The sequence below is a fragment of the Ylistrum balloti genome, unplaced genomic scaffold (assembly GCF_031769215.1).
Source record: "Ylistrum balloti isolate Yb309-2 unplaced genomic scaffold, AGI_CSIRO_Ybal_v1 Utg370460, whole genome shotgun sequence".
NCBI lineage: Eukaryota > Metazoa > Mollusca > Bivalvia > Pectinida > Pectinidae > Ylistrum > Ylistrum balloti.
Genome location: NW_026782304.1, coordinates 234,719 through 259,150, shown reverse-complemented (window position 1 = coordinate 259,150; position 24,432 = coordinate 234,719). Strand labels below are relative to the sequence as shown.

General features: G+C 34.7%; 2 protein-coding genes across 2 annotated transcripts; both read left to right on the top strand.

Moving 5' to 3' along the window:
- Positions 1-1,379: 1,379 nt before the first annotated feature.
- On the top strand, positions 1,380-16,487 carry LOC132555193 (uncharacterized). The gene is made up of 10 exons (XM_060219545.1): positions 1,380-1,446; positions 3,498-3,707; positions 4,701-4,856; positions 9,495-9,688; positions 11,060-11,206; positions 11,826-11,982; positions 12,520-12,618; positions 12,911-13,099; positions 14,128-14,283; positions 16,441-16,487. The coding sequence occupies exons 1-10, from the start codon at positions 1,380-1,382 to the stop codon at positions 16,485-16,487; spliced, it is 1,422 nt and encodes a 473-aa protein (XP_060075528.1).
- Positions 16,488-17,280: 793 nt separating this feature from the next.
- LOC132555192 (hemocytin-like) lies at positions 17,281-24,122 on the top strand. Its single transcript, XM_060219544.1, has 7 exons — positions 17,281-17,347; positions 18,841-19,037; positions 20,632-20,784; positions 21,565-21,718; positions 22,304-22,540; positions 22,692-22,880; positions 23,920-24,122. The coding sequence occupies exons 1-7, from the start codon at positions 17,281-17,283 to the stop codon at positions 24,120-24,122; spliced, it is 1,200 nt and encodes a 399-aa protein (XP_060075527.1).
- Positions 24,123-24,432: the final 310 nt, after the last annotated feature.

Sequence of the window (24,432 nt, the reverse complement as noted above, 5' to 3'; positions counted from 1 at the left end):
CTTTCTTTATCGTACCTAATCACCCCTTTTTCTATCTAATCCTATCATTATTGTGGATGACACTTTCGTTATGAAATAATCGAAAAATATATATTCTGCAAGACTCGCTGAATGAATCTATCGCATTTAGAGGATCTTAAATTTTTTTTTTTTCGAAAATTCAGATGAAATGGAAACGTTTGTAAGATTCTGTTTTCCACATAATTTAGTTAGGTAATAAACAATGATCACAAATACAAAAAAGTATACGCTCGCAAATTTTCAATGACTCATTTCTTTAATAAATGTTGATATACATTTTTGGTAAACCTTATGAAAATTATCCCTTATTCATGAGATAACGGGGCGTGTTATATAATATTGATTTCTTTTGCTTCCAATTTTGTTATTTGACACGCATCATTAAAATCATATATGAAATGAAAATATCCTTAAAACATGTCATTAATAACAGTCATAGACCATATCCGTCTTATGAAAAATAGATAGAGTTGGTCGGGAGGCGTCTTTCTGAACTACCTGACACGTTCAGGTAAGAAATCCGATAAAACTTTGCCCGCTGTAATTATTTGAGACTCCACTGAGGAGGAAGGATGGATGATAAAATGAAAATAATCCCTTTTTTTTGCTGAATTATTGATGGTTTGGTGGAAAATTTGTCAGACTGTTTCAGGTTAGTTCAAATATGTGAAATACATTTGAGGAATATTCGAGACGAATAGTTGGGTGGAGCTAGTTTACATAACATTTTCTATCATAACATATACAGTATCTGGTATGTTAAGTTGTATCAGTTGACATAACATTTTCTCTTCGTAACTTAAACAGTATGAGGGATTATAAGAGAAAGTAGTTTACATAACTTTTCCCCTCCATAACATATACAGTATCTGGAATGTTAAATGGAACTAGTTTTATAAAGCATAATATTTGCCTCGGTATGATGCTTGTCTTGTTCAGTCTTTTAAAGATTATTCCCCATCCTTTCGATATTCGAACAAGTATAATTTGTAGCTATATAAACTTATATGATGTTTAGATATGGCCGGTTCCGATTGGGTTACTTCCAGCGTAACTCATCAAGGCAAGACAACGTCAACATTTTCTGACTTCTGTGCACTAGTTCCTTCATGCTTACTCATTGCTTTTGTCCGTCTCATCCTGACGTTAGTTTATTTCACCCTTAACTTTTCTTTTAACAAACATTTCTTTCCATGGGTATTTCCCCCGATCGTACTATCTCTGATAACTGCTTCTACAGTTTTATATTGATGTTTCATGCACTGATGAACAAATCAGACCAAATTTGGTTGACGTGAAGAGTTGGTCTTCAATCGGCAAAGTTTTTATATCATGATCGGATGCCTTGAACAAAAAACATGTCACAAAAAAAAGCCCTGGTAGAAACAAACGTATCGTCAAATAAGAACTTTCAGGAGAAACCTCGTAAGTTAATTAACACTGGTTAAATGGTGTTTAACCATAACCATTGTTGGGTGGAACTAGTTTACATAACATTTTCACTCTCCATAACATAAACAGTATCTGGAATACTAAGTGGAAGTGGAGTTCGCGACATTTTCTCTTCGTAATATTTTATTTAGAGGAGATAATTTAACATTAATTGAAGGTTTCTATTATCCGACTCTGTTGGACAGTAGATGTCGTTTTTCGGTCGTGTTTACGGCTGGATCGATTATTGGAAGATTCTTCTGACAGAAGCCTTGGTGGCATGGGTTTAATTATGTTTCTTACCTTTTAGATCAGACAATCTGTTCAGAGTACCTCATGTCTTTGTTGTTATTGTTTTAGTGACGCTTGTTTCCTTCAGACGAGAAAGCCTTTTTGAAGATAAGTTTTTTAAGCAATATTTGCTTTGTTTTGCACGAGATAGAGGTTTAAGTACATTGCTATACAGTTAGATTGATAGGTTACCTGAAAACTTTTCCGATCTAAGACGAACAAAAATAGTCAAGTATATGGTTCCTCCCACCCCACAGGAGCCTCAAATTGACTCAAATCTCACGTGTATTCTTCTCAACACCAGTATATGGTGGGATCAAATGTTCTTCATAAAAGGAAAGATCTGAAGGTGATTTACAATAGTTGTGAATTTCATGGCCTCAGGGTCTGGTTAAAGTTTATTATAGTTTTTTTTATAAGAAAAGTATTTTTGAGCATAATTTGTTTAATTTCCATTGGAAATACTTCAAACTTGATCATAATTATGAAGATAGGCTGACGGCTTGATGGTATGCACATATTGATCTTGGCTGATCCCCAGGGAATGATAGGTAGTGCCAAAAGAGGCGAAGTTGATTCAGATTTCAAGAATCCTTTCCTCATCACTCAGATATTATAGAATCAAATTGATGGAAGCGTCTTGTTGTGTTTTTCCTTTATTGATCTCACATATCCTGGGGAGGAGATACACTTTGATATATTTTTACAGCAAAATTGCATTTTTGAGCATAACGGTGTTTATTTACCCTTGGAAATAACTTTGTAAAGAATTATTACTACAGTATGGCGGTTTTGATGGTGTTGATGTGACTATCATAAATGTCGCAAGTTCTCTTTCGTGACACTTGAAAGCAACTTACCTTTTTATCTTTATATTCAGTATTACAAAGCGAAAAATGAAGTCATCAAAGATTTTCGCGGCTGCAGTTTTTCCTGATTTATATGTTGTTGGATATGCTTGTGCGAATTTTGTGAAGTGATCGACTAATACAAGTATGTACTCATATCCCCCTTTAGACTTCTCGAGATGGACATAGTCAATCAACACCATTTCAAACGGATGAGTTGTGACTATTGGTTAATAATAAGCTTTATTTATTTAGCAACAATTGCGTAAACCTAAAGTCTGAAGTCATTTTCAATTAGTATAAATAAAGAAGATCGCACTGTATATTTTATAGATCTTCGACTTTCTACATACTACTAGTGCAAACTGGGACTACTCGATTAAACCACATGAACTATTGAATTCACACAGAAATTCGTTGCGATGCACTCAGTATTTAACCGCAAAATGATGATTGTGCAACTCAGAAACAATTATAACAAATAATCGAAGCATAACAATTATGGTATTATCTTGTTTATCATTTATCATACGTAGACATAACGTTACTCGTAGAAGAAGACGCTTATCCTTCCTTGACACCTCGTCTTATTATCATTGTACTTTTCAAGAGTGCGGTAAGCAATGTCACAAGGACAAGAAATGTTTTTGCTTCAGTTTTGACAGAAGCCAGAGAAATTGTAGTGGATATCCATCAGTACCTGCCATACACACAGCTTTCTCTGCCGGACTGACATCAATTTTCGTGAAAAAAAGGTATGAGTAGCTTGTTTAGTAATATGAATTTCCGGGAATGAACGTAGAATCTATCTTTTTAACCTTCGGTCATTTTTAAGGTTTCAGGAAGCATTTTCTCTGAGCTTGGTGATAAGATGACATAACTCTTCAGGTACGACTTTCTTTTCAGGAATATTCACATCGCTTGGCTACCGTCAAATCAAGAAAGGAGGCCTTATTTACAGAGTGAACGAAGTCAGCCTGAACCAGACAAGTGCTTCCGATATGTGTATCCAACAACACTCACAGCTGGTCAGGATCGACTCCAAGTCCGACATGTTGAGTCTGCAGACCATCGTCGCTGGAAACACGATACTGGGAAAGATCAAAGCCTCAGAGAGTATTTGGAATAATAGGTAAATAGATAGATGCGAGAATGTGTGAGTTTAAGGATAACGATATTTCTATATTTGCGTTCTTATTTGGGAACGTGTCATTACTTCTTTTGATTGACCAATAGGATGACAACTAAAACATGTTTGGAGAAGAGTGCTTCGGATAACAACCGACAGCCTGTGTGTTGGTTGGGATGGTATCAGATGATGAGTGTGTTATATTGTGTAGATGTGGGTGCGTTGCATGATACATTGACTGGAATAATCATGACACACAAATACAACATCACATCAATCACTCTGAGGCTAGCTAAACATTGTGTCTATTTTGCACTTCAATTGCTTGTTTATGCATATACTGGGTATTAAATGATAGGATTTAGTTTTAGTTTCTCCATAGTGTTAAAACCCTGGATGCATCATCCAAATTTACAATAGATGCACAAACCCATACTATCTATTCTTGGCTCTTCTGTATCTAATCGATTTTCCTTAGTCGCATCCTAAACTTCAAAATGTAGGCCTTTAGCATCACTAACGAGTCCTAGAATGACGAAACAGCTATATGATGTAGTTCAAAACATTGTTTGATTCTTCTGTATCTAACTCTAAATTATCAAAAGATCTATTCACTTGTGTCTTTTGTCCAATTTTTGAGCATTCATTTATGTGAAGAAGGCTGTAGGTTCTGTCTCATGAGTTGGCCGAGACTTTTAAAAATAATTAATGATATCTCAATGTTTTGATGGCGTAACAAATAAACAACATGTAGTAGTCTCCTAAAACCACTGAACAAACGCACTTACCTTGCACAGAGACCGTCCTAAAATGCCCATAACCTTTGATTAAACCTTGAATGTTAACAAACTAAACATAATGAGTACTTAGAGGTAAGCATGTAATGGTCAGTCAATTGATAACACAAATCTAACATATTGACTACTAAAGTTATAATCAGAATAATGACGCATAACACATTTTCCCGTATTTATTTTTAGCCAAATACCTCTTCCAGTTGTTCGTGTCCGGAATGTACATGTCAAACCGATGGCAGTACAGTGACGGTGAAATGATTAACAGCGCCCTCTGGTCTCCTGGCAACCCTGACCCAAGTCAAGGTCACTGTGTCGTGCTGACACGGAATGGTCTCACAAGTGAGAAGTGTTCGGAGAGACTTTTCTCTCTATGTGGATGGTTTTAGTGAACCAACAGTAATCAGATGAAAGATCACATCAGCAATGGAATTGCATATATATGATGTTCCGGAAAAGAAAACTGAATCTGTCGCTAGTTCTAATTTTCTCTGGTCTGCTTCACAATCATCGTAATTAACATCTATGTAGTAGGGACATTATAAATTATTAGTTATTTTGTTCGTATAATGTCCAGCTTTAAAGAATATTAATCACTCAGTTGTTGGCATCCCTAAACACTCTCTTGATCGTAATCACCAGTTTGGAATATTTTTGTATATGTGCAATATTACTGTTAGACTTGTGCTTTCATTTCTGAATAATTACAGTACATTGATGTTAGTTGATATCAGTTGTTAATCAGTATATAAGTATAATTTCTATTCACACCAATTAAAAAACAACGATGTGTATGTAGTTTGAGTATATGGACATGTATATTGTTATCGATATGTTTATATGAAACTAACTTGGCTTATTCTCTTGAAAATAAAACAATATACGCTATAAATCTTGTTCTACTTATATATTTGGTTTTGTTTGATGCTTGTCTTGTTCAATCTTTTAAAAGTAACTTCCTATTCTCTTAAAATTTCAACAATTATCCTTTGCAGCTAAAATAAAAAACAAGTTAAAACGCGTTTAATGATAATTAAATATGTCTGGTTCCGGTATGCCAATTGGGTTACTTCAAAAGATGTTATCTTTTATGGTAGCAGGTAGTAGAGGACCTGTTTGTCGTAACCTGCACCTCGTGTTTTAATCCTTTCGAATAATGACACGTTTCAGAATATACATATGTGCTTGACGTTGTTCTGAATTATCTGATATATGATTTTTTATTTTTAATTTCGTCTAGTGGAACCCCTAGTCTAGATTTAAGCCTTTAGCATTACTGACAAATCCTAGAAGGACGAAACAGCTATTTCGTTTCATGAACTGATTAACAAATTAGAATATTTGGCTGACGTTAAGAATTGGTCTTCAATCAGCAAAGTTAGAATATCATGGTCGGGTACTTTTTAAGAAAAAAGTCACCAAACATGTAACAAATGGAAATGATTATTTCATGTAAATGTTTTATGTAGAATTAAAGTTCTATATTGTTATCGTCAATAATTGAACTTTCAGGTTAAGCTTCTTAAGTTAATCAACACTGGTTGAATAGTCAATTAGCATAACCTATGTAACTATTTCGTCAACAGAATCTGTCTTTAAATATCGTAGCCAAAATGTCATATCGTTCCAGAATTCTATTCCTATTCTTTTCAGGTATGAGTGCATTTCTTCTACTCGTTCTTGTAGGATATGCTATTGTATAAATATATTAAACACAATAATAAAAATCTTGTATAAAGATATTCCATCATTTCCTGTTTGGGGCAATAAATTATATCATTCATTACGTTTTAAGTAATTTGACAGTAAGAGATTGATTTGAAATTACATTACTTCCAAGACATTTTTATCATACCTGGTCGTTTATCTCCCGGCAATCAATATATAAGAGTCAATATAAAAGTGTGTTTGTTTTGTTTGCATGGATGGTCAGTCTACAACAGGTGTGAAGTTAAGCAGAACACATTAATACTTCAGCAAATCGATATTTTACTATTACCGATTAGTTTAAAGAGATTCTTTACCATCTTTAATAACATATTGATGAGTGTCAACCAGTCACCGGAGATAATTCCAACAAACTATGGCGATGGAAGTTCTTCAATCCTTATTTAAATTAATTTGTGTAACCAATCGATGAAATTTGCGAATAGCGACGAAAGCCCTACAATTTCGAAAATCGGTATTAGACAATTGAGAGTTTTTTTTCTACATTTGAAGTATAATATATATGTACTTATCTTACCAATTTACCAATGATCAGATACAGGTTAACAATGAAGTAAAAGTTCATACATGGAATTAAGATTCCACAATATTTACAAGTTCAGAAAATTTGCTTTTAACTCCAATAATAAACCTTAACAGAAGCGGACTCCGCATCCATTTATTTCCCATAATCTTTGCGTAGGTTACATATTAGTAGTTTCCAATTGTATTGAAGGCGAAAGTTACCCAGTCGATTTAATTGATTTGTGCTGTATCTTCTTTAACGTAATAGTTTGATTTATCTTACCTTTTTTGATACCGTCGATGTCTTACATGAACCAATTGCTTCTTATTTGTGAAAAGTAGTTTTCAATCTTAATGAAGGTGAATTTTCATTTTCAGATTCTCAGAATGAGATAAATTTGACAGCAACAATGAGAATATCATGACTTTACGTTAGCAAAGCTCGTGTCAGAGTCTGATGAGTTAAATCATTGTTTTATGTCGTATTGAACCTGCGATGTAACGATTATTTCCAATCCCTATTTCCTGTCTAGTGTCGTTAAGAAATCAGCAAGATAAATACAGGAAAGAAATTGTCAGATATATAGAATTGTCAAGAGTTTTCTAATACCATTTGTAAATATTTCGCGATAACATCATGTATTAGACGGATACCAATTGTAAATTATTGATATATCAATTTCTTGGGTGAAGTCACAATGCATTCAATTATAGGGTTATGACGTCACAATTGAATCAATTGGAACTTTCAGTCAAACATAGCTCCAACAATTCATTTTACATAATATGTATAACGTGGGGTGGTTAATGTAGTGAAAACAGAGAAGTTGAGAAATATGCAATGTTCAGATATAAAAATATCTAGTTCTATGTAAAAGAACTTGTTATTCCTATCATAAATATTGATAAATATTTTAGGTAAGCATGATTACGTTTTAAATGAGTGTACAGGGCAGGTTTTTTAAGATTTTTTTTCACTTTCGTGACAATACTGATTTTACACGCATCATTAACATCATCTCTACACCATAATTTACCGAAACATAATGTGATTGACAATATCGACATCCATCCTTTTCATAAAAAATAGATAAGGTTGGTTGGAAGATGCGGTCTTTGAACCATATATATATAGGACTTCGCACGCTGTGATTATTTGAGGCTGTGCTGATGAAAAAAGATGAGTTTTAAGATGGAAAAATTCCGTCTTTTTGCTGAATTTGTGATGATTTGGTGGAAATTTTGTCAGACTGTTTCGGGTAAGTTCATATATGTCAAATACATTTGAGGAATATTCGAGACGAATGGTTGAGTAGAACTAGTTGAAATAACATTTTCTATCATAACATATACAGTATCTGGTATGTTAAGTTGAATCAGTTGACATATCATTTTCTCTTCCATAACTTATACAGTATAAGGGATTATAAGAGGAAGTATTTTACATAACTTTTCCCCTCCATAACCAATGCAGTATCTGGGATGTTAAATGGAACTAGTTTTATATAACATAATATTTGCCTCCGTGTAATGCTTGTCTTGTTCAGTCTTTTAAAAATTATTTCCAATCCTTTCGATATCAGAACAATTATAATTTGTAGCTATATAAACTCTTTGCTTTTGTCCGTCTCATCCTGACGTTGGACTATTTCACCATTAACTTTTCCTTTAACAAACATTTCTTTTCATGGGTATTTCCCCCGATCGAAGATTCTTCTGACAGATGTTTTTAGGTTTGACTACCAGTGTTTCTCGCCTTGGTGGTAAGGGTTTAATCATGTATCTTACCTTTAAGATCAGACAATCTGTTCAGAGTACCTCATGTCTTTGTTGTTATTGTTTCAGTGACTCTAGTTTCCTTCAGACGAGAAAGCCTTTTTGAAGATAAGTTTTTTTTAAACATATTTGCTTTGTTTTGCACGAGATAGATGTTTTAGTACATCGCTATACAGTTAGATTGATAGGTTATCTGAAAACTTTCCCGATCTAAGACGAACCAAAATAGTAAATTATATGGTCCTCCTACTCCACAAGGGCTTCAAATTGACTCAAATCTCAAGAGTCTTCTTCGCACCACCAGTATATGGTAAAATAAAATGCTCTTCGTGAATGGAAGGATTTAAGGTGATTAAAATAGTTGTGAATTCCATGGTCTCAATGTCTCATATATTTCCCCTCGGGAGTTTACTATCGTTTTTATATAAAAAAATATTTTTCAACAATAATTTGGTTTAATTTCCATTGGAAATGCTTCAAAATTGATCAGAATTATGAACAAAGACTGATGGCTTAATGGTCTGCACATATTGATCCTGGCTGACTCAGATTTTAAAAATCCTTTTCCTGGGGAGGAGATACACTTTGATATAATTTGATAGCAAAATTACATTTTTGAGCATAACGTTGTTTATTTACCCTTGGAAATAACTTTGTAAAGAATTATTACTACAGTATGGCGGCTTGATAGTGTTGATGTGACTATCATAAATGTCGCAAGTTCTCTTTCGTGACACTTGAAAGCAACTTACCTTTTAATCTTTACATTCAATATTGCTTATCTCAGGTGACCATCAAGGCCATTAGGTCTCTTGTTCAGAATACCTCGCATCATGACTGTATGATGTTAAGCGTTGTTAAGCTTTAGAACCGAAAGCCTTTTCGGAATACCTCGTGTCTATGCTTGTATTATTTTCTTTTTGTTTGATACTGGACAATAAGGTTTAAGATTGCATTTTTCTTTGGTTTTAGACCAAACAGTTTGTTCGGAGTATCTCGTGTCTGGACTTTATGGCGTGGAGGATTCTGCAATTTCCGCTTCATCTATATGGACATCGAACAGAAGTTTATGTGGTCCTCAAAACTCAAGGCTACATTTCAATGGAACAACTGGGGCAGCCTCGTCTTGGTGTGCGGGCACTCGCGATATTCAGCAGCACATACAGGTATCTGTATTATTTTATCATTGTGTTACAGAGAACGAATAAAACCCTATATCAAGATTTATAAAAGACTGGCTGACCATCAACAGTTTTATTCTTATTATGCCACAATTTTTTTGTCAAAAAATATTCGTCTTGTTGTTCTTTTAATTCTTTGCAATAAAATAATTTGTACCAAATTTTAAAGACATCCTTCCAAAAATTATTTCTACAAGTGGTAATACATTTCAAGATATATTCACAACCAATCAGAATATCAATATCAACATACTCTTTTAGAATAGACTTCCATTTCCCATCAGTATTATATAATCTTTTAACCCAACTAAATTTTTGAGAGTAGATAAAACTATTTAAATTGAGCATTTTAGGCCTCCACCAGTATAATCTTGAACCACAATGTTTCTTTTAATTTTAATCTGTTTAGCTATCCCATAAAAATTCAAATAACAAACTATTGATTTCTCTTATTATCTTATCAGATGAATTCGGGAGTGAAATAAATAAATGGTTGAATTTGGATATCATAAGCGACTTGATAATGTGAACTTTACTGATAAGAATTAGTTTTCGTCTTTTCCACATATTGCTCAAACTTTTTAATTTTACAATTTTCTTATCAAAGTTAAGCTTTGGAATAATATCTTTATTGCACTGACACAATTATGTCTGAATTTGTGTCGACAAACATCGACCACAATCTCAGCGCACCTTGGACTTTTCTAACGAATAACTACAGGGAATATAATTCAATAACTTATGCTGTTTAGATGTTTCGATGTTATTGTCATGACAGGCTTTGACATATAACAAATCTATGAACAAGGTTTAAACACAGATTATGATGACAGTTGGAAAGATTCATGCTCCCGAATGATTCAACGTATGATTTAGAGATGTTCAGTGTCTTTGTAATATATCAAAGATTTTCGACTTTCTGTCATCAATATGCCAACTTTATTATCTTGTTTATCATTTATCATACGTAGACATAACGTTACTCGTAGAAGTAGACGCTTATCCTTATTTGACACCTCGTCTTATTATCATTGTACTTTTCAAGAAACTCTCTACTGAGACTCATGTTACATCATTTTTAATCTCAGTTAAAATTTCATATGTTTGTATCATGTACAGCGTAATGATTGCGCTTCCAATAGCAGTTGATGCCGTGATGATAAAGTATAGGTGTATTCCCGAGAGAGACAGTAGTTGAAGCCGTGATGATACAGTATAGATTTGTATTTCAGGTCCGATTCCCGAGGGAAACAATAGTTGATGGCGTGATGATAGAGTATGTGTATATTTCAGGTCCGATTCCCGAGGGAGACAATAGTCGATGCCGTGATGTTACATTACAGGTGTGTGTTTCAGGTCCGATTCCCGATGGAGACAATAGTTGATGCCGTGATGTTGCAGGGACGAGGGCATTCCACTCAGTGGGTCAAGACTTATTACCTCCTCTACAGCATCGATGGTATCACATGGACTAATGTTACGTCTCAAAACCAACAACAAAGGGTACGTTGTGGTCATGACAAGCAAAATTACCTGTTACATTTTCTGAAATGGTAGAATTTAGATTAGGTTCATACTACCTCACTTGATTATAAATAAGCCAAATTAAAACCGAATTTCTATTGAAAATTATTGAAATGCTATTTAGCTTTGACTGTAAACGTAACACTTCCTTGGTTAAATTAAAATCAACAAAGATAAAGAAAAAATAGTATACAAGTATAATTCACATATTCAAACCCGGAACATAATTTCATTTTAGATAGTGACCTTTCTGAAACTAGTATTAAATTTTTCATATTGCTGATACTCTGGCGAAATCAAACAAATAATCCCTAATTATGGTAATTGTGTTTCAAATTAACATTAAAAAAACCACTGTAAAAGAAATCAATCGACAATACATGTATACACATGGTTATCAATTTGATATGGACTATAAAGAAATGGATCTTCTTATACTCTTTTGTGAAGGACAGTTGCCGGTGTCATATCATATTTGTATCCCCCATCAAAAAAAGGATCCGGATCGTTTTTCTGATGGGGGATCCAAATATGATATGACACTGATATACAATGTATTCATATACATTATCTTGTTTTGTTAACATTCACACTGCAGTTGTTCATCGGAAACAATGACGCCAACACTGTGGTCAAGTCCAGTCTTGTTCCCAGCATCACTGCCGTGTATCTTCGAATTAATCCGAGAAGCTACAGTATTCATATAAGTCTCCGCTTTGACGTCAGTGGCTGCTACAAAGTCCAATACAAAATCGGTAAAGCAGGTGTTATTTCCTTAGTAAAATAATATTCGGATTTGATAAATATATCTGATTCTTATTAAAAATTCAGGTAGAAGTCAGATACACTAGTAAAATCAATCTTTGTTGTTTACATGTCACGGTTGATTTGAAGTGCAAGTACTTGATTCCAACAACATGTTTCGGTGTGTGATGTCGATACACTTGCAACAGAGGGGTTCAAGGGATGCAGGTTGATAATGACTTGGGTGAGGTTTAAATATTAACACAATGATCACATTGGAAAATATATGACGTTGGATATGTTTCATGCTCGTTACTGTACCTTGGTGGTTTTGTTGTCGTCCACCGTGTTCTCATTTGGTAACGACATGTCATTTACTAAATAGTACCAAGATGTACATTCAGGGTGACTTCGACGAAGCAGAAAACGGGTCTTCGTGTAGTTTTCATTTTTTTTTTTTCATATTTTGCCCTACTTTTAACGATTTTGAGTTTATTTTCATATTTTGTTGCCATGTTTGTATTTTGTCGCTTGTCGCTGTATTCCAGAGCGCCGTTCGGAATATTACAGAGTGCCGATGCTGCCATCACAAGAGTATAAACAAAATATTCTTTTTGAGACACCGTCAAGTTCCCTCCCGGAGTGCGGTAAGCAATGTCACAAGGACAAGAAATGTATTTCCTTCAGTTTTGACATGAGCCAGAGAAATTGTAGTGGATATTCATCAGTACCTGCCATACGCACAGCTTTCTCTGCCGGACTGACACCATTTTTCGTGAAAAACGGTACGAGTAGCTTGTTTAGCAATATGAATTTCCGATAATGAATGTAGAATCTAGCTTTTTAACCTTCGGTCATTTTTAAGGTTTCAGGAAGCGTTTTCTCTGAGCATTTTGGTGATCAGATGGCATAACTCTTCAGGTACGACTTTCTTTTCAGGAATATTCACATCGCTTGGCTACCGTCAAATCAAGAAAGGAGGCCTTATTTACAGAGTGAACGAAGTCAGCCTGAACCAGACAAGTGCTTCCGAAATGTGTATCCAACAACACTCACAGCTGGTCAGGATCGACTCCAAGTCCGACATGTTGAGTCTGCAGACCATCGTCGCTGGAAACACAATACTGGGTAGGATGACAACTAAAACATGTTTGGAGAAGAGTGCTTTGGATAACAACCGACAGCCTGTGTGTTGGTTGGGATGGTATCAGATGATGAGTGTGTTATATTGTGTAGATGTAGGTGCATTGCATGATACATTGACTGGAATACTCATGACACACAAATACAACATCACATCAATTACTCTGACACTAGCTACAAAAATTGTGGCTATTTTGCAGTGCTAATACAATAAACAATTAATAAAGTCATGATAACGACCTATGTACAGGCAGAGAGAACTGTGGTAACAACCTTAGTGATATTCTCTGGGACACTTTTCCCCTTTCTTAGTCTGAATCAATACGTTTTTCGGTTATAAGTATGGTGTTCAATCCAGAAATCACTTCAATTACTTGTTTATGCATATATCATATTAAATGATAGGATTTAGTTTTAGTATCTCCATAGTGTTAAAACCCTAGCTGCATCATCCAAATTTACAATAGATGCACAAAACCTTACTATCTATTCTTGGCTCTTCTGTATCTAATCGATTCCCCTTAGTCGCTTCAAAATGTAGGCCTTTAGCATCACTAACGAGTCCTAGAAGGACGAAACAGCTGTATGATGTAGTTTAAAACATTGTTTGATTCTTCTGTATCTAACTCTAAATTATCAAAAGGTCTATTCACTTGTGTCTTTTGTCCAATTTTTGAGCATTCATTTATTAAGGCTGTAGGTTCTGTCTCGTGAGTTGGCCGAGACTTTTAAAAATCATTAATGATATCTCAATGTTTTGATAGCGTAACAAATAAACAACATGTAGTAGTCTCCTAAAACCACTGAACAAACGCACTCACCTTGCACAGAGACCGTCCTAAAATGCCCATAACCTTTGATTAAACCTTGAATGTTAACAAATTAAACATAATGAGTACTTAGAGGTAAACATGTAATGGTCAGTCAATTGATAACACAAATCAAACATATTGACTACTAAAGTTACAATCAGAATCATGACGCATAACACATTTTCCCGTATTTATTTTTAGCCAAATACCACTTCCAGTTGTTCGTGTCCGGAATGTACATGTCAAACCAATGGCAGTACAGTGACGGTGAAATTATTAACAGCGCCCTCTGGTCTCCTGGCAACCCTGACCCAAGTCAAGGTCACTGTGTCGTGCTGACACGGAATGGTCTCACAAGTGAGAAGTGTTCGGAGAGACTTTTCTCTCTATGTGGGTGGTTTTAGTGAACCAACCATAATCAGATGAAAGATCACACCAGCAATGGAATTGCATGAAGTGAACATATATATGATGTTCCGGAAAAGAAAACTGAATCTGTCGCTAGTTCTAATTTTCTCTGGTCTGCTTCACAATCATCGTAATTAACATCTATGTAGTAGGGACATTATAAATTATTAGTTATTTTGTTCGTATAATGTCCAGCTTTAAAGAATATTAATTACTCAGTTGTTTACATCCCTAAACACTATCTTGGCCGTAATCACCAGTTTGGAATATTTTTGTATATGTGCAATATTACTGTTAGACTTGTGCTTTCATTTCTGAATAATTACAGTACATTGATGTTACTTTACATCCGTTGTTAATCAGTATATAAGTATAATTTCTATTCACACCAATTAAGAAACAACGATGTGTATGTAGTTTGAGTATATGGACATGTATATTGTATCGATGTTTATATGAAACTAACTTGGCTTATTCTCTTGAAAATAAAACAATATACGCTATAAATCTTCTTCTACTTATATATTTGGTTTTGTTTGATGCTTGTCTTGTTCAGTCTTTTGAAAGTAACTTCCTATTCTCTTAAAATTTCAATACTTATCCTTTGCAGCTAAAATAAAAAACAAGATAAAACCCGTTTAATAATAATTAAATATGTTTGGTTCCGGTATGCCATTTGAGTTACTTCAAAAGATGTTATCTTTTATGGTAGCAGGTAGTAGATATTGCTTGTGGATTTCGAGGTCCTGATGACCCGTTTGTCGTAATCTGCACGTCGTTTTTTAATTCATTCGAATAATGACACGTTTCAGAATATACATATGTATTTGACGTTGTTCTGAAATTATCTGATATATGATTTTTTTTAAAATTTCGTCTAGTGGAACCCCTAGTCTATATTTAAGCCTTTAGTATTACTGACAAATCCTAGAAGGACGAAACAGCTATTTCATTTCATGAACTGATTAACAAATTAGGATATTTGGCTGACGTTAAGAATTGGTCTTCAATTAGCAAAGTTAGAATATCATGGTCAGGCACTATTTAAAGTTACCAAACCTGTAACAAATGGAAATGATTATTTCATGTAAATGTTTTATGTAGAATTAAAGTTCTATATTGTTATCGTCAATTATTGAACTGTCAGGTTAAGCTTCTTATGTTAATTAACACTGGTTAAATAGTCAATTAGCATAACCTATGTAACTATTTCGTCAACAGAACCTGTTTTCAAATATCGTAGCCAAATTGTCGTATCGTTCCATGATTCTATTCTTATTCTATTCAGGTATGAGTGCATTTTATCTACTTGTTCTTGAAGGATATGCTATTGTATAAATATATTAAACACAATAATAAAAATCTTGTCTAAAGATATTCCTTCATTTCCTGTTTGGGGCAATAACATTCAATACGTTTTAAATAATTTGACAGTAAGAGATTGATTTGAAATTACATTACTTCCAAGACATTTTTATCATATCTGGTCGTTTATCTCCCGGCAATCAATATATAAGAGTCATCTTTAATAACATATTGATGAGTGTCAACCAGTCACCGGAGATAATTCCAACAAACCATGGCGATAGAAGTTCTTCAATCCTTATTTAAATTAATTTGTGTAACCAATCGATGAAATTTGCGAATAGCGACGAAGGCCCTACAATTTCGAAAATCGGTATTAGACAATTGAGAGTTTTTTTTCTACATTTGAAGTATAATATATATGTACTTATCTTACCAATTTACCAATGATCAGATACAGGTTAACAATGAAGTAAAAGTTCATACATGGAATAAAGATTCCACAATATTTACAAGTTCAGAAAATTTGCTTTTAACTCCAATAATAAACCTTAACAGAAGCGGACTCCGCATCCATTTATTTCCCATAATCTTTGCGTAGGTTACATATTAGTAGTTTCCAATTGTATTGAAGGCGAAAGTTACCCAGTCGATTTAATTGATTTGTGCTGTATCTTCTTTAACGTAATAGTTTGATTTATCTTACCTTTTTTGATACCGTCGATGTCTTACATGAACCAATTGCTTCTTATTTGTGAAAAGTAGTTTTCAATCTTAATGAAGGTGAATTTTCATTTTCAGATTCTCAGAATGAGATAAATTTGACAGCAACAATGAGAATATCATGACTTTACGTTAGCAAAGCTCGTGTCAGAGTCTGATGAGTTAAATCATTGTTTTATGTCGTATTGAACCTGCGATGTAACGATTATTTCCAATCCCTATTTCCTGTCTAGTGTCGTTAAGAAATCAGCAAGATAAATACAGGAAAGAAATTGTCAGATATATAGAATTGTCAAGAGTTTTCTAATACCATTTGTAAATATTTCGCGATAACATCATGTATTAGACGGATACCAATTGTAAATTATTGATATATCAATTTCTTGGGTGAAGTCACAATGCATTCAATTATAGGGTTATGACGTCACAATTGAATCAATTGGAACTTTCAGTCAAACATAGCTCCAACAATTCATTTTACATAATATGTATAACGTGCAATGGTTAATGTAGTGAAAACAGAGAAGTTGAGAAATATGCAATGTTCAGATATAAAAATATCTAGTTCTATGTAAAAGAACTTGTTATTCCTATCATAAGTATTAATAAATATTTCAGGTAAGCATGATTACGTTTTAAATGAGTGTACAGGACAGGTTTTTTTTTTTTAAAAAATTTCACTTTCGTGACAATATTGATTTTATTTCGTTGAAAATATTTATGTAACACGCATCATTAACATCATCTCTACACCATAATTTACCGAAACATAATGTGATTGACAATATCGACATCCATCCTTTTCATAAAAAATAGATAAGGTTGGTTGGAAGATGCGGTCTTTGAACCATATATATATAGGACTTCGCACGCTGTGATTATTTGAGGCTGTGCTGATGAAAAAAGATGAGTTTTAAGATGGAAAAATTCCGTCTTTTTGCTGAATTTGTGATGATTTGGTGGAAATTTTGTCAGACTGTTTCGGGTAAGTTCAAATATGTCAAATACATTTGAGGAATATTCGACACGAATAGTTGAGTAGAACTAGTTTACATAACATTTGCTATCATAACATATACAGTATCTGGTATGTTAAATTGAATCAGTTGACATATCATTTTCTCTTCGTAACTTATACAGTATAAGGGATTATAAGAGGAAGTATTTTACATGACTTTTCCCCTCCATAACCAATGCAGTATCTGGGATGTTAAATGGAACTAGTTTTATATAACATAATATTTGCCTCCGTGTAATGCTTGTCTTGTTCAGTCTTTTAAAGATTATTTCCAATCCTTTCGATATCAGAACAATTATAATTTGTAGCTATATAAACTCTTTGCTTTTGTCCGTCTCATCCTGACGTTGGACTATTTCACCATTAACTTTTCCTTTAACAAACATTTCTTTTCATGGGTATTTCCCCCGATCGAAGATTCTTCTGACAGATGTTTTTAGGTTTGACTACCAGTGTTTCTCGCCTTGGTGGTATGGGTTTAATCATGTATCTTACCTTTAAGATCAGACAATCTGTTCAGAGTACCTCATGTCTTTGTTGTTATTGTTTCAGTGACTCTAGTTTCCTTCAGACGAGAAAGCCTTTTTGAAGATAAGTTTTTTTTAAACATATTTGCTTTGTTTTGCACGAGATAGATGTTTTAGTACATTGCTATACAGTTAGATTAATAGGTTACCTGAAAACTTTTCCGATCTAAGACGAACAAAAATAGTAAATTATATGGTTCCTCCCAACCCACAGGAGCCTCAAATTGACTCAAATCTCACGTGTATTCATCTCAACACCAGTATATGGTAGAATCAAATGCTCTTCGTGAATGGAAGGATCTTAAGGTGATTACAATAGCTGTGAATTTCATGGTCTCAATGTCTCACATATTTCCCCTCGGGAGTTTACTATAGTTTTTTTTTATAAGAAAAACATTTTTTAACACTGATTTGGTTTAATTTTCATTGGAAATGCTTCAAAATTGATCAGAATTATGAACTAAGGCTAACGGCTTGATGGTATGCACATATTGATCCTGGCTGACTCAGATTTTAAAAATCCTTTTCCTGGGGAGGAGATACACTTTGATATAATTTGGTAGCAAAATTACATTTTTGAGCATAACGTTGTTTATTTACCCTTGGAAATAACTTTGTAAAGAATTATTACTACAGTATGGCGGTTTGATGGTATTGATGTGACTATCATAAATGTCGCAAGTTCTCTTTCGTGACACTTGAAAGCAACTTACCTTTTAATCTTTACATTCAATATTGCTTATCTCAGGTGACCATCAAGGCCATTAGGTCTCTTGTTCAGAATACCTCGCATCATGACTGTATGATGTTAAGCGTTGTTAAGCTTTAGAACCGAAAGCCTTTTCGGAATACCTCGTGTCTATGCTTGTATTATTTTCTTTTTGTTTGATACTGGACAATAAGTTTTAAGATTGCATTTTTCTTTGGTTTTAGGCCAAACAGTTTGTTCGGAGTATCTCGTGTCTGGACTTTATGGCGTGGAGAACTCTGCGATTTCCGCTTCATCTATATGGACATCGAACAGAAATGTATGCGGTCCCCAAAACTCCAGGCTACATTTCAATGGAACAAGAACTGGCGTAGCCTCGTCTTGGTGTGCGGGCACTCTCGATGATCAGCAGCACATACAGGTATCTGTATTATTTTATCATTGTGTTACAGAGAACGAATAATAGCTTCATTGTATTGACACAGTTATGTCTGAATTTGTGTCAACAAACATCGACCACAAACTCAGAGCACCTTGGACTTTACTAACGAATAACTACAGGGAATATAATTTAATAACTTATGCTGTTTAGATGTTTCGATGTTATTGTCATGACAGGCTTTGACATATAACAAATCTATGAACAAGGTTTAAACAATGATTATGATGACAGTTGGAAAGATTAATGCTCCCGAATGATTCAACGTATGATTTAGAGATGTTCAGTGTCTTTGTAATATATCAAAGATTTTCGACTTTCTGTCATCAATATGCCAATTTTATTATCTTGTTTATCATTTATCATACTTAGACATAACGTTACTCGTAGAAGAAGACACTTATCCTTCTTTGACATCTCTTCTTAGTATCATTGTACTTTTCAAGAAACTCTCTACTGAGACTCATGTTACATCATTTTTAATCTCAGTTAAAATTTCATATGTTTGTATCATGTACAGCGTAATGATTGCGCTTCCAATAGCAGTTGATGCCGTGATGATAAAGTATAGGTGTGTGTTTCAGGTCCGATTCCCGAGGGAAACAATAGTTGATGCCGTGATGATACAGAATATGTCTGTGTTTCAGGTTCGATTCCCGAGAGAGACATGGGATGCCGTGATGATATAGTATATGTCTGTGTTTCAGGTCTGATTCCCGAGAGAGACAGTAGTTGAAGCCGTGGTGATACAGAATATGTCTGTGTTTCAGGTTCGATTCACGAGAGAGACATGGGATGCCGTAATAATATAGTATATGTCTGTGTTTTAGGTTCGATTCCCGAGAGAGACAGTAGTTGAAGCCGTGATAATACAGTATAGGTGTGTGTGTTTCAGGTCCGATTCCCGGTAAAGACAGTAGTTGATGTCGTGAAGATATTGGATATGTCTGTGTTTCAGGTTCGATTCCTGGGAGAGACATGTGATGCCGTGATTATACATATATCCGTGTTTCAGGTTCGATTCCCGAGAGAGACATGGGATGCTGTGATGATACAGTATAGGTGTGTGTTTCAGGTTCGATTCCCGAGAGAGACAGTCGTTGATGCCGTGATGATATTGTATATGTCTGTGTTTCAGGTTCGATTCCCGAGAGAGACAGAACTTGATGCCGTGATGATACAGAGTAGAAGTATGTTTCAGGTTCGATTCCCGCGAGAGACAGTAGTTAGTGCCGTAATGATATAGTATATGTCTGTGTTTCAGGTTCGATTCCCGAGAGAGACATGTGATGCCGTGATGATACAGTATAGGTGTGTGTTTCAGGTTCGATTCCCGAGAGAGACAGTAGTTGGTGCCGTGATGATACAGTATATGTCTGTGTTTCAGGTTCGATTCCCTCGAGAGACAGTAGTTGGTGCCGTGATGATACAGTATAGGTGTGTGTTTCAGGTTCGATTCCCGCGAGAGACAGTAGTTGGTGCCGTGATGATACAGTATATGTCTGTGTTTCAGGTTCGATTCCCGCGAGAGACAGTAGTTGGTGCCGTGATGATACAGTATAGGTGTGTGTTTCAGGTTCGATTACCGCGAGAGACAGTAGTTGGTGCCGTGATGATAAAAGGGCGGCAGGAAGAAGAATTGTATCAATATGTCGAGACATATTATCTCCTATACAGCATGGACGGTATCACGTGGTCTTATGTGACCTCAGAAATCCAACAACCAAAGGTAGGATGCGACTTCAAATTTGAACATAAAACATCTTTTAACTTTACCTTTTGAAAGCTTAATCTTTGTGGTGTTAGATGTTGTTATATTGAATTATTGAGGCAGTGAATTTGAATACTGATTATTATTGTGTAAGACCTGTCATTCCATATCTTTGTAATTCAGTTCCGTTTTTTCATGTGCTTTATGTTCGAATCCCACGCAAAAATCTGAAATATTATGATATGAATTACAATATAACTAACCATACCCCGACGTGGTGAAGTCATATCAAGTTCTTAATCACAATAGTATTATAGTAGTATCAATATCTACTTTATCTTGGTTGAAAGTAAGACACTTTTAGATAGATGGGTTCTTGGTAAAAAAATAATTAGACTTATTCCCTCACCAAAACACTTTGCCAAAAATCAGTTATGAAAAAAAGTTTTAAAATACTTTAACTTTTCTAAAACCGCAACTTCAACATTACCAGCCGTTATATATGTTCTAAAAATAAAACAAATCGAGTTTTTTACCACAAAACATAAATAGCATCATCAAACGACACAAAGTGTCACACTTGTTATATTGTATTTAGAATGGTTTTTTACTGCAGCATTGTGTTTGCCGCACTCACTTCGCAACAAAAATATTATCATTTCAAGATATTTTATCTTATGCGACCGGTATGTGACTGTCGAAATATTGTCTATTTTTTTATAACTTACTGGTAGCTTTTAGTCTTAGTTTGAGAGAATTCTCTAATCGATTTTTTGCTATATAAATCGACAACTTCAGTTGTTCACCGGAAACAATGGTTCGAACACAGTGGTGAAGTCCAGCCTCGTTCCCAGCATCACTGCCGTATATCTTCGAATTAATCCAAGAAGCTTCCATCATTACATAAGTCTTCAGTTTGATGTCAGTGGCTGTTATAAAGTCGAGGAGACAGGTATGGCACCTTTAGTCTTTCCTTAATTTCTTATTTTGCCTTATCTTTTACATTTAAAAAAACTTGTTTTTATCTTAATAAAGTCATTTTTAAAGACGTGTTTAACACGAAGTATAATGCAGTTCCCATATAAAATGATCTCTCTTGACGTGTCGTCGATAGGTGAAGGCGAAGTAGTCATTTTAGGTATTCAATCTTCTAAATGATTAAACGCTACTATCCATGACTTTTACCACAAACAATACCTGGTGATAGCAATGTTTTCTTCTTATTACAGTTACTAAAGATGACAGTCTTTTTATCACCAAACTCCGTTCCCTTTATGAGATCTTTTTATATCGATCTCAGATTACAATACCATTTCTCTGTCGCAATTTCAAATGTTTTACGCTATATTCTTCTCAGAAGTATGAAAGAAATAGGGTGAGGTTTTGTTGAACTGAAACTGATGTAAATTTCTTATGTTCCAGAGGGATGTTCGGGTATTCGTGTAATTTTCCTTTTGTTCATATTTTGCCCTACTTTTATCGATTTTGATATTCTGTTGCCATGTTTGTATTTTTCCATTTGTTTTCTGTATTCCAGGGCGCCGTTCGGAATTTTACAGAGTGCCGATGCTGTCATCACAAGTGTATAAACAAAATATTATTTTTGAGACACCGTCAAGTTCCCTCCCGGAATGCGGTAAGCAATGTCACAAGGACAAGAGATGTATTTCCTTCAGTTTTGACATGAGCCAGAGAAATTGTAGTGGATATCCATCAGTACCTGCCATACACACAGCTTTCTCTGCCGGACTGACACCATTTTTCGTGAAAAAAGGTATGAGTAGCTTGTTTAGTAATATGAATTTCCGAGAATGAATGTAGAATCTATCTTTTTAACCTTCGGTCATTTTTAAGGTTTCAGGAAGCATTTTCTCTGAGCTTGGTGATAAGATGACATAACTCTTCAGGTACGACTTTCTTTTCAGGAATATTCACATCGCTTGGCTACCGTCAAATCAAGAAAGGAGGCCTTATTTACAGAGTGAACGAAGTCAGCCTGAACCAGACAAGTGCTTCCGAAATGTGTATCCAACAACACTCACAGCTGGTCAGGATCGACTCCAAGTCCGACATGTTGAGTCTGCAGACCATCGTCGCTGGAAACACAATACTGGGTAGGATGACAACTAAAACATGTTTGGAGAAGAGTGCTTTGGATAACAACCGACAGCCTGTGTGTTGGTTGGGATGGTATCAGATGATGAGTGTGTTATATTGTGTAGATGTAGGTGCATTGCATGATACATTGACTGGAATACTCATGACACACAAATACAACATCACATCAATTACTCTGACACTAGCTACAAAAATTGTGGCTATTTTGCAGTGCTAATACAATAAACAATTAATAAAGTCATGATAACGACCTATGTACAGGCAGAGAGAACTGTGGTAACAACCTTAGTGATATTCTCTGGGACACTTTTTCCCTTTCTTAGTCTGAATCAATACGTTTTTCGGTTATAAGTATGGTGTTCAATCCAGGGATCACTTCAATTACTTGTTTATGCATATACTGGGTATTAAATGATAGGATTTAGTTTTAGTATCTCCATAGTGTTAAAACCCTAGCTGCATCATCCAAATTTACAATAGATGCACAAAACCTTACTATCTATTCTTAGCTCTTCTGTATCTAATCGATTTTCCTTAGTCGCATCCTAAACTTCAAAATGTAGGCCTTTAGCATCACTAACGAGTCCTAGAAGGACGAAACAGCTGTATGATGTAGTTTAAAACATTGTTTGATTCTTCTGTATCTAACTCTAAATTATCAAAAGGTCTATTCACTTGTGTCTTTTGTCCAATTTTTGAGCATTCATTTATTAAGGCTGTAGGTTCTGTCTCGTGAGTTGGCCGAGACTTTTAAAAATCATTAATGATATCTCAATGTTTTGATAGCGTAACAAATAAACAACATGTAGTAGTCTCCTAAAACCACTGAACAAACGCACTCACCTTGCACAGAGACCGTCCTAAAATGCCCATAACCTTTGATTAAACCTTGAATGTTAACAAATTAAACATAATGAGTACTTAGAGGTAAACATGTAATGGTCAGTCAATTGATAACACAAATCAAACATATTGACTACTAAAGTTATAATCAGAATCATGACGCATAACACATTTTCCCGTATTTATTTTTAGCCAAATACCACTTCCAGTTGTTCGTGTCCGGAATGTACATGTCAAACCAATGGCAGTACAGTGACGGTGAAATTATTAACAGCGCCCTCTGGTCTCCTGGCAACCCTGACCCAAGTCAAGGTCACTGTGTCGTGCTGACACGGAATGGTCTCACAAGTGAGAAGTGTTCGGAGAGACTTTTCTCTCTATGTGGATGGTTTTAGTGAACCAACAGTAATCAGATGAAAGATCACACCAGCAATGGAATTGCATGAAGTGAACATATATATGATGTTCCGGAAAAGAAAACTGAATCTGTCGCTAGTTCTAATTTTCTCTGGTCTGCTTCACAATCATCGTAATTAACATCTATGTAGTAGGGACATTATAAATTATTAGTTATTTTGTTCGTATAATGTCCAGCTTTAAAGAATATTAATTACTCAGTTGTTTACATCCCTAAACACTATCATGGCCGTAATCACCAGTTTGGAATATTTTTTGTATATGTGCAATATTACTGTTAGACTTGTG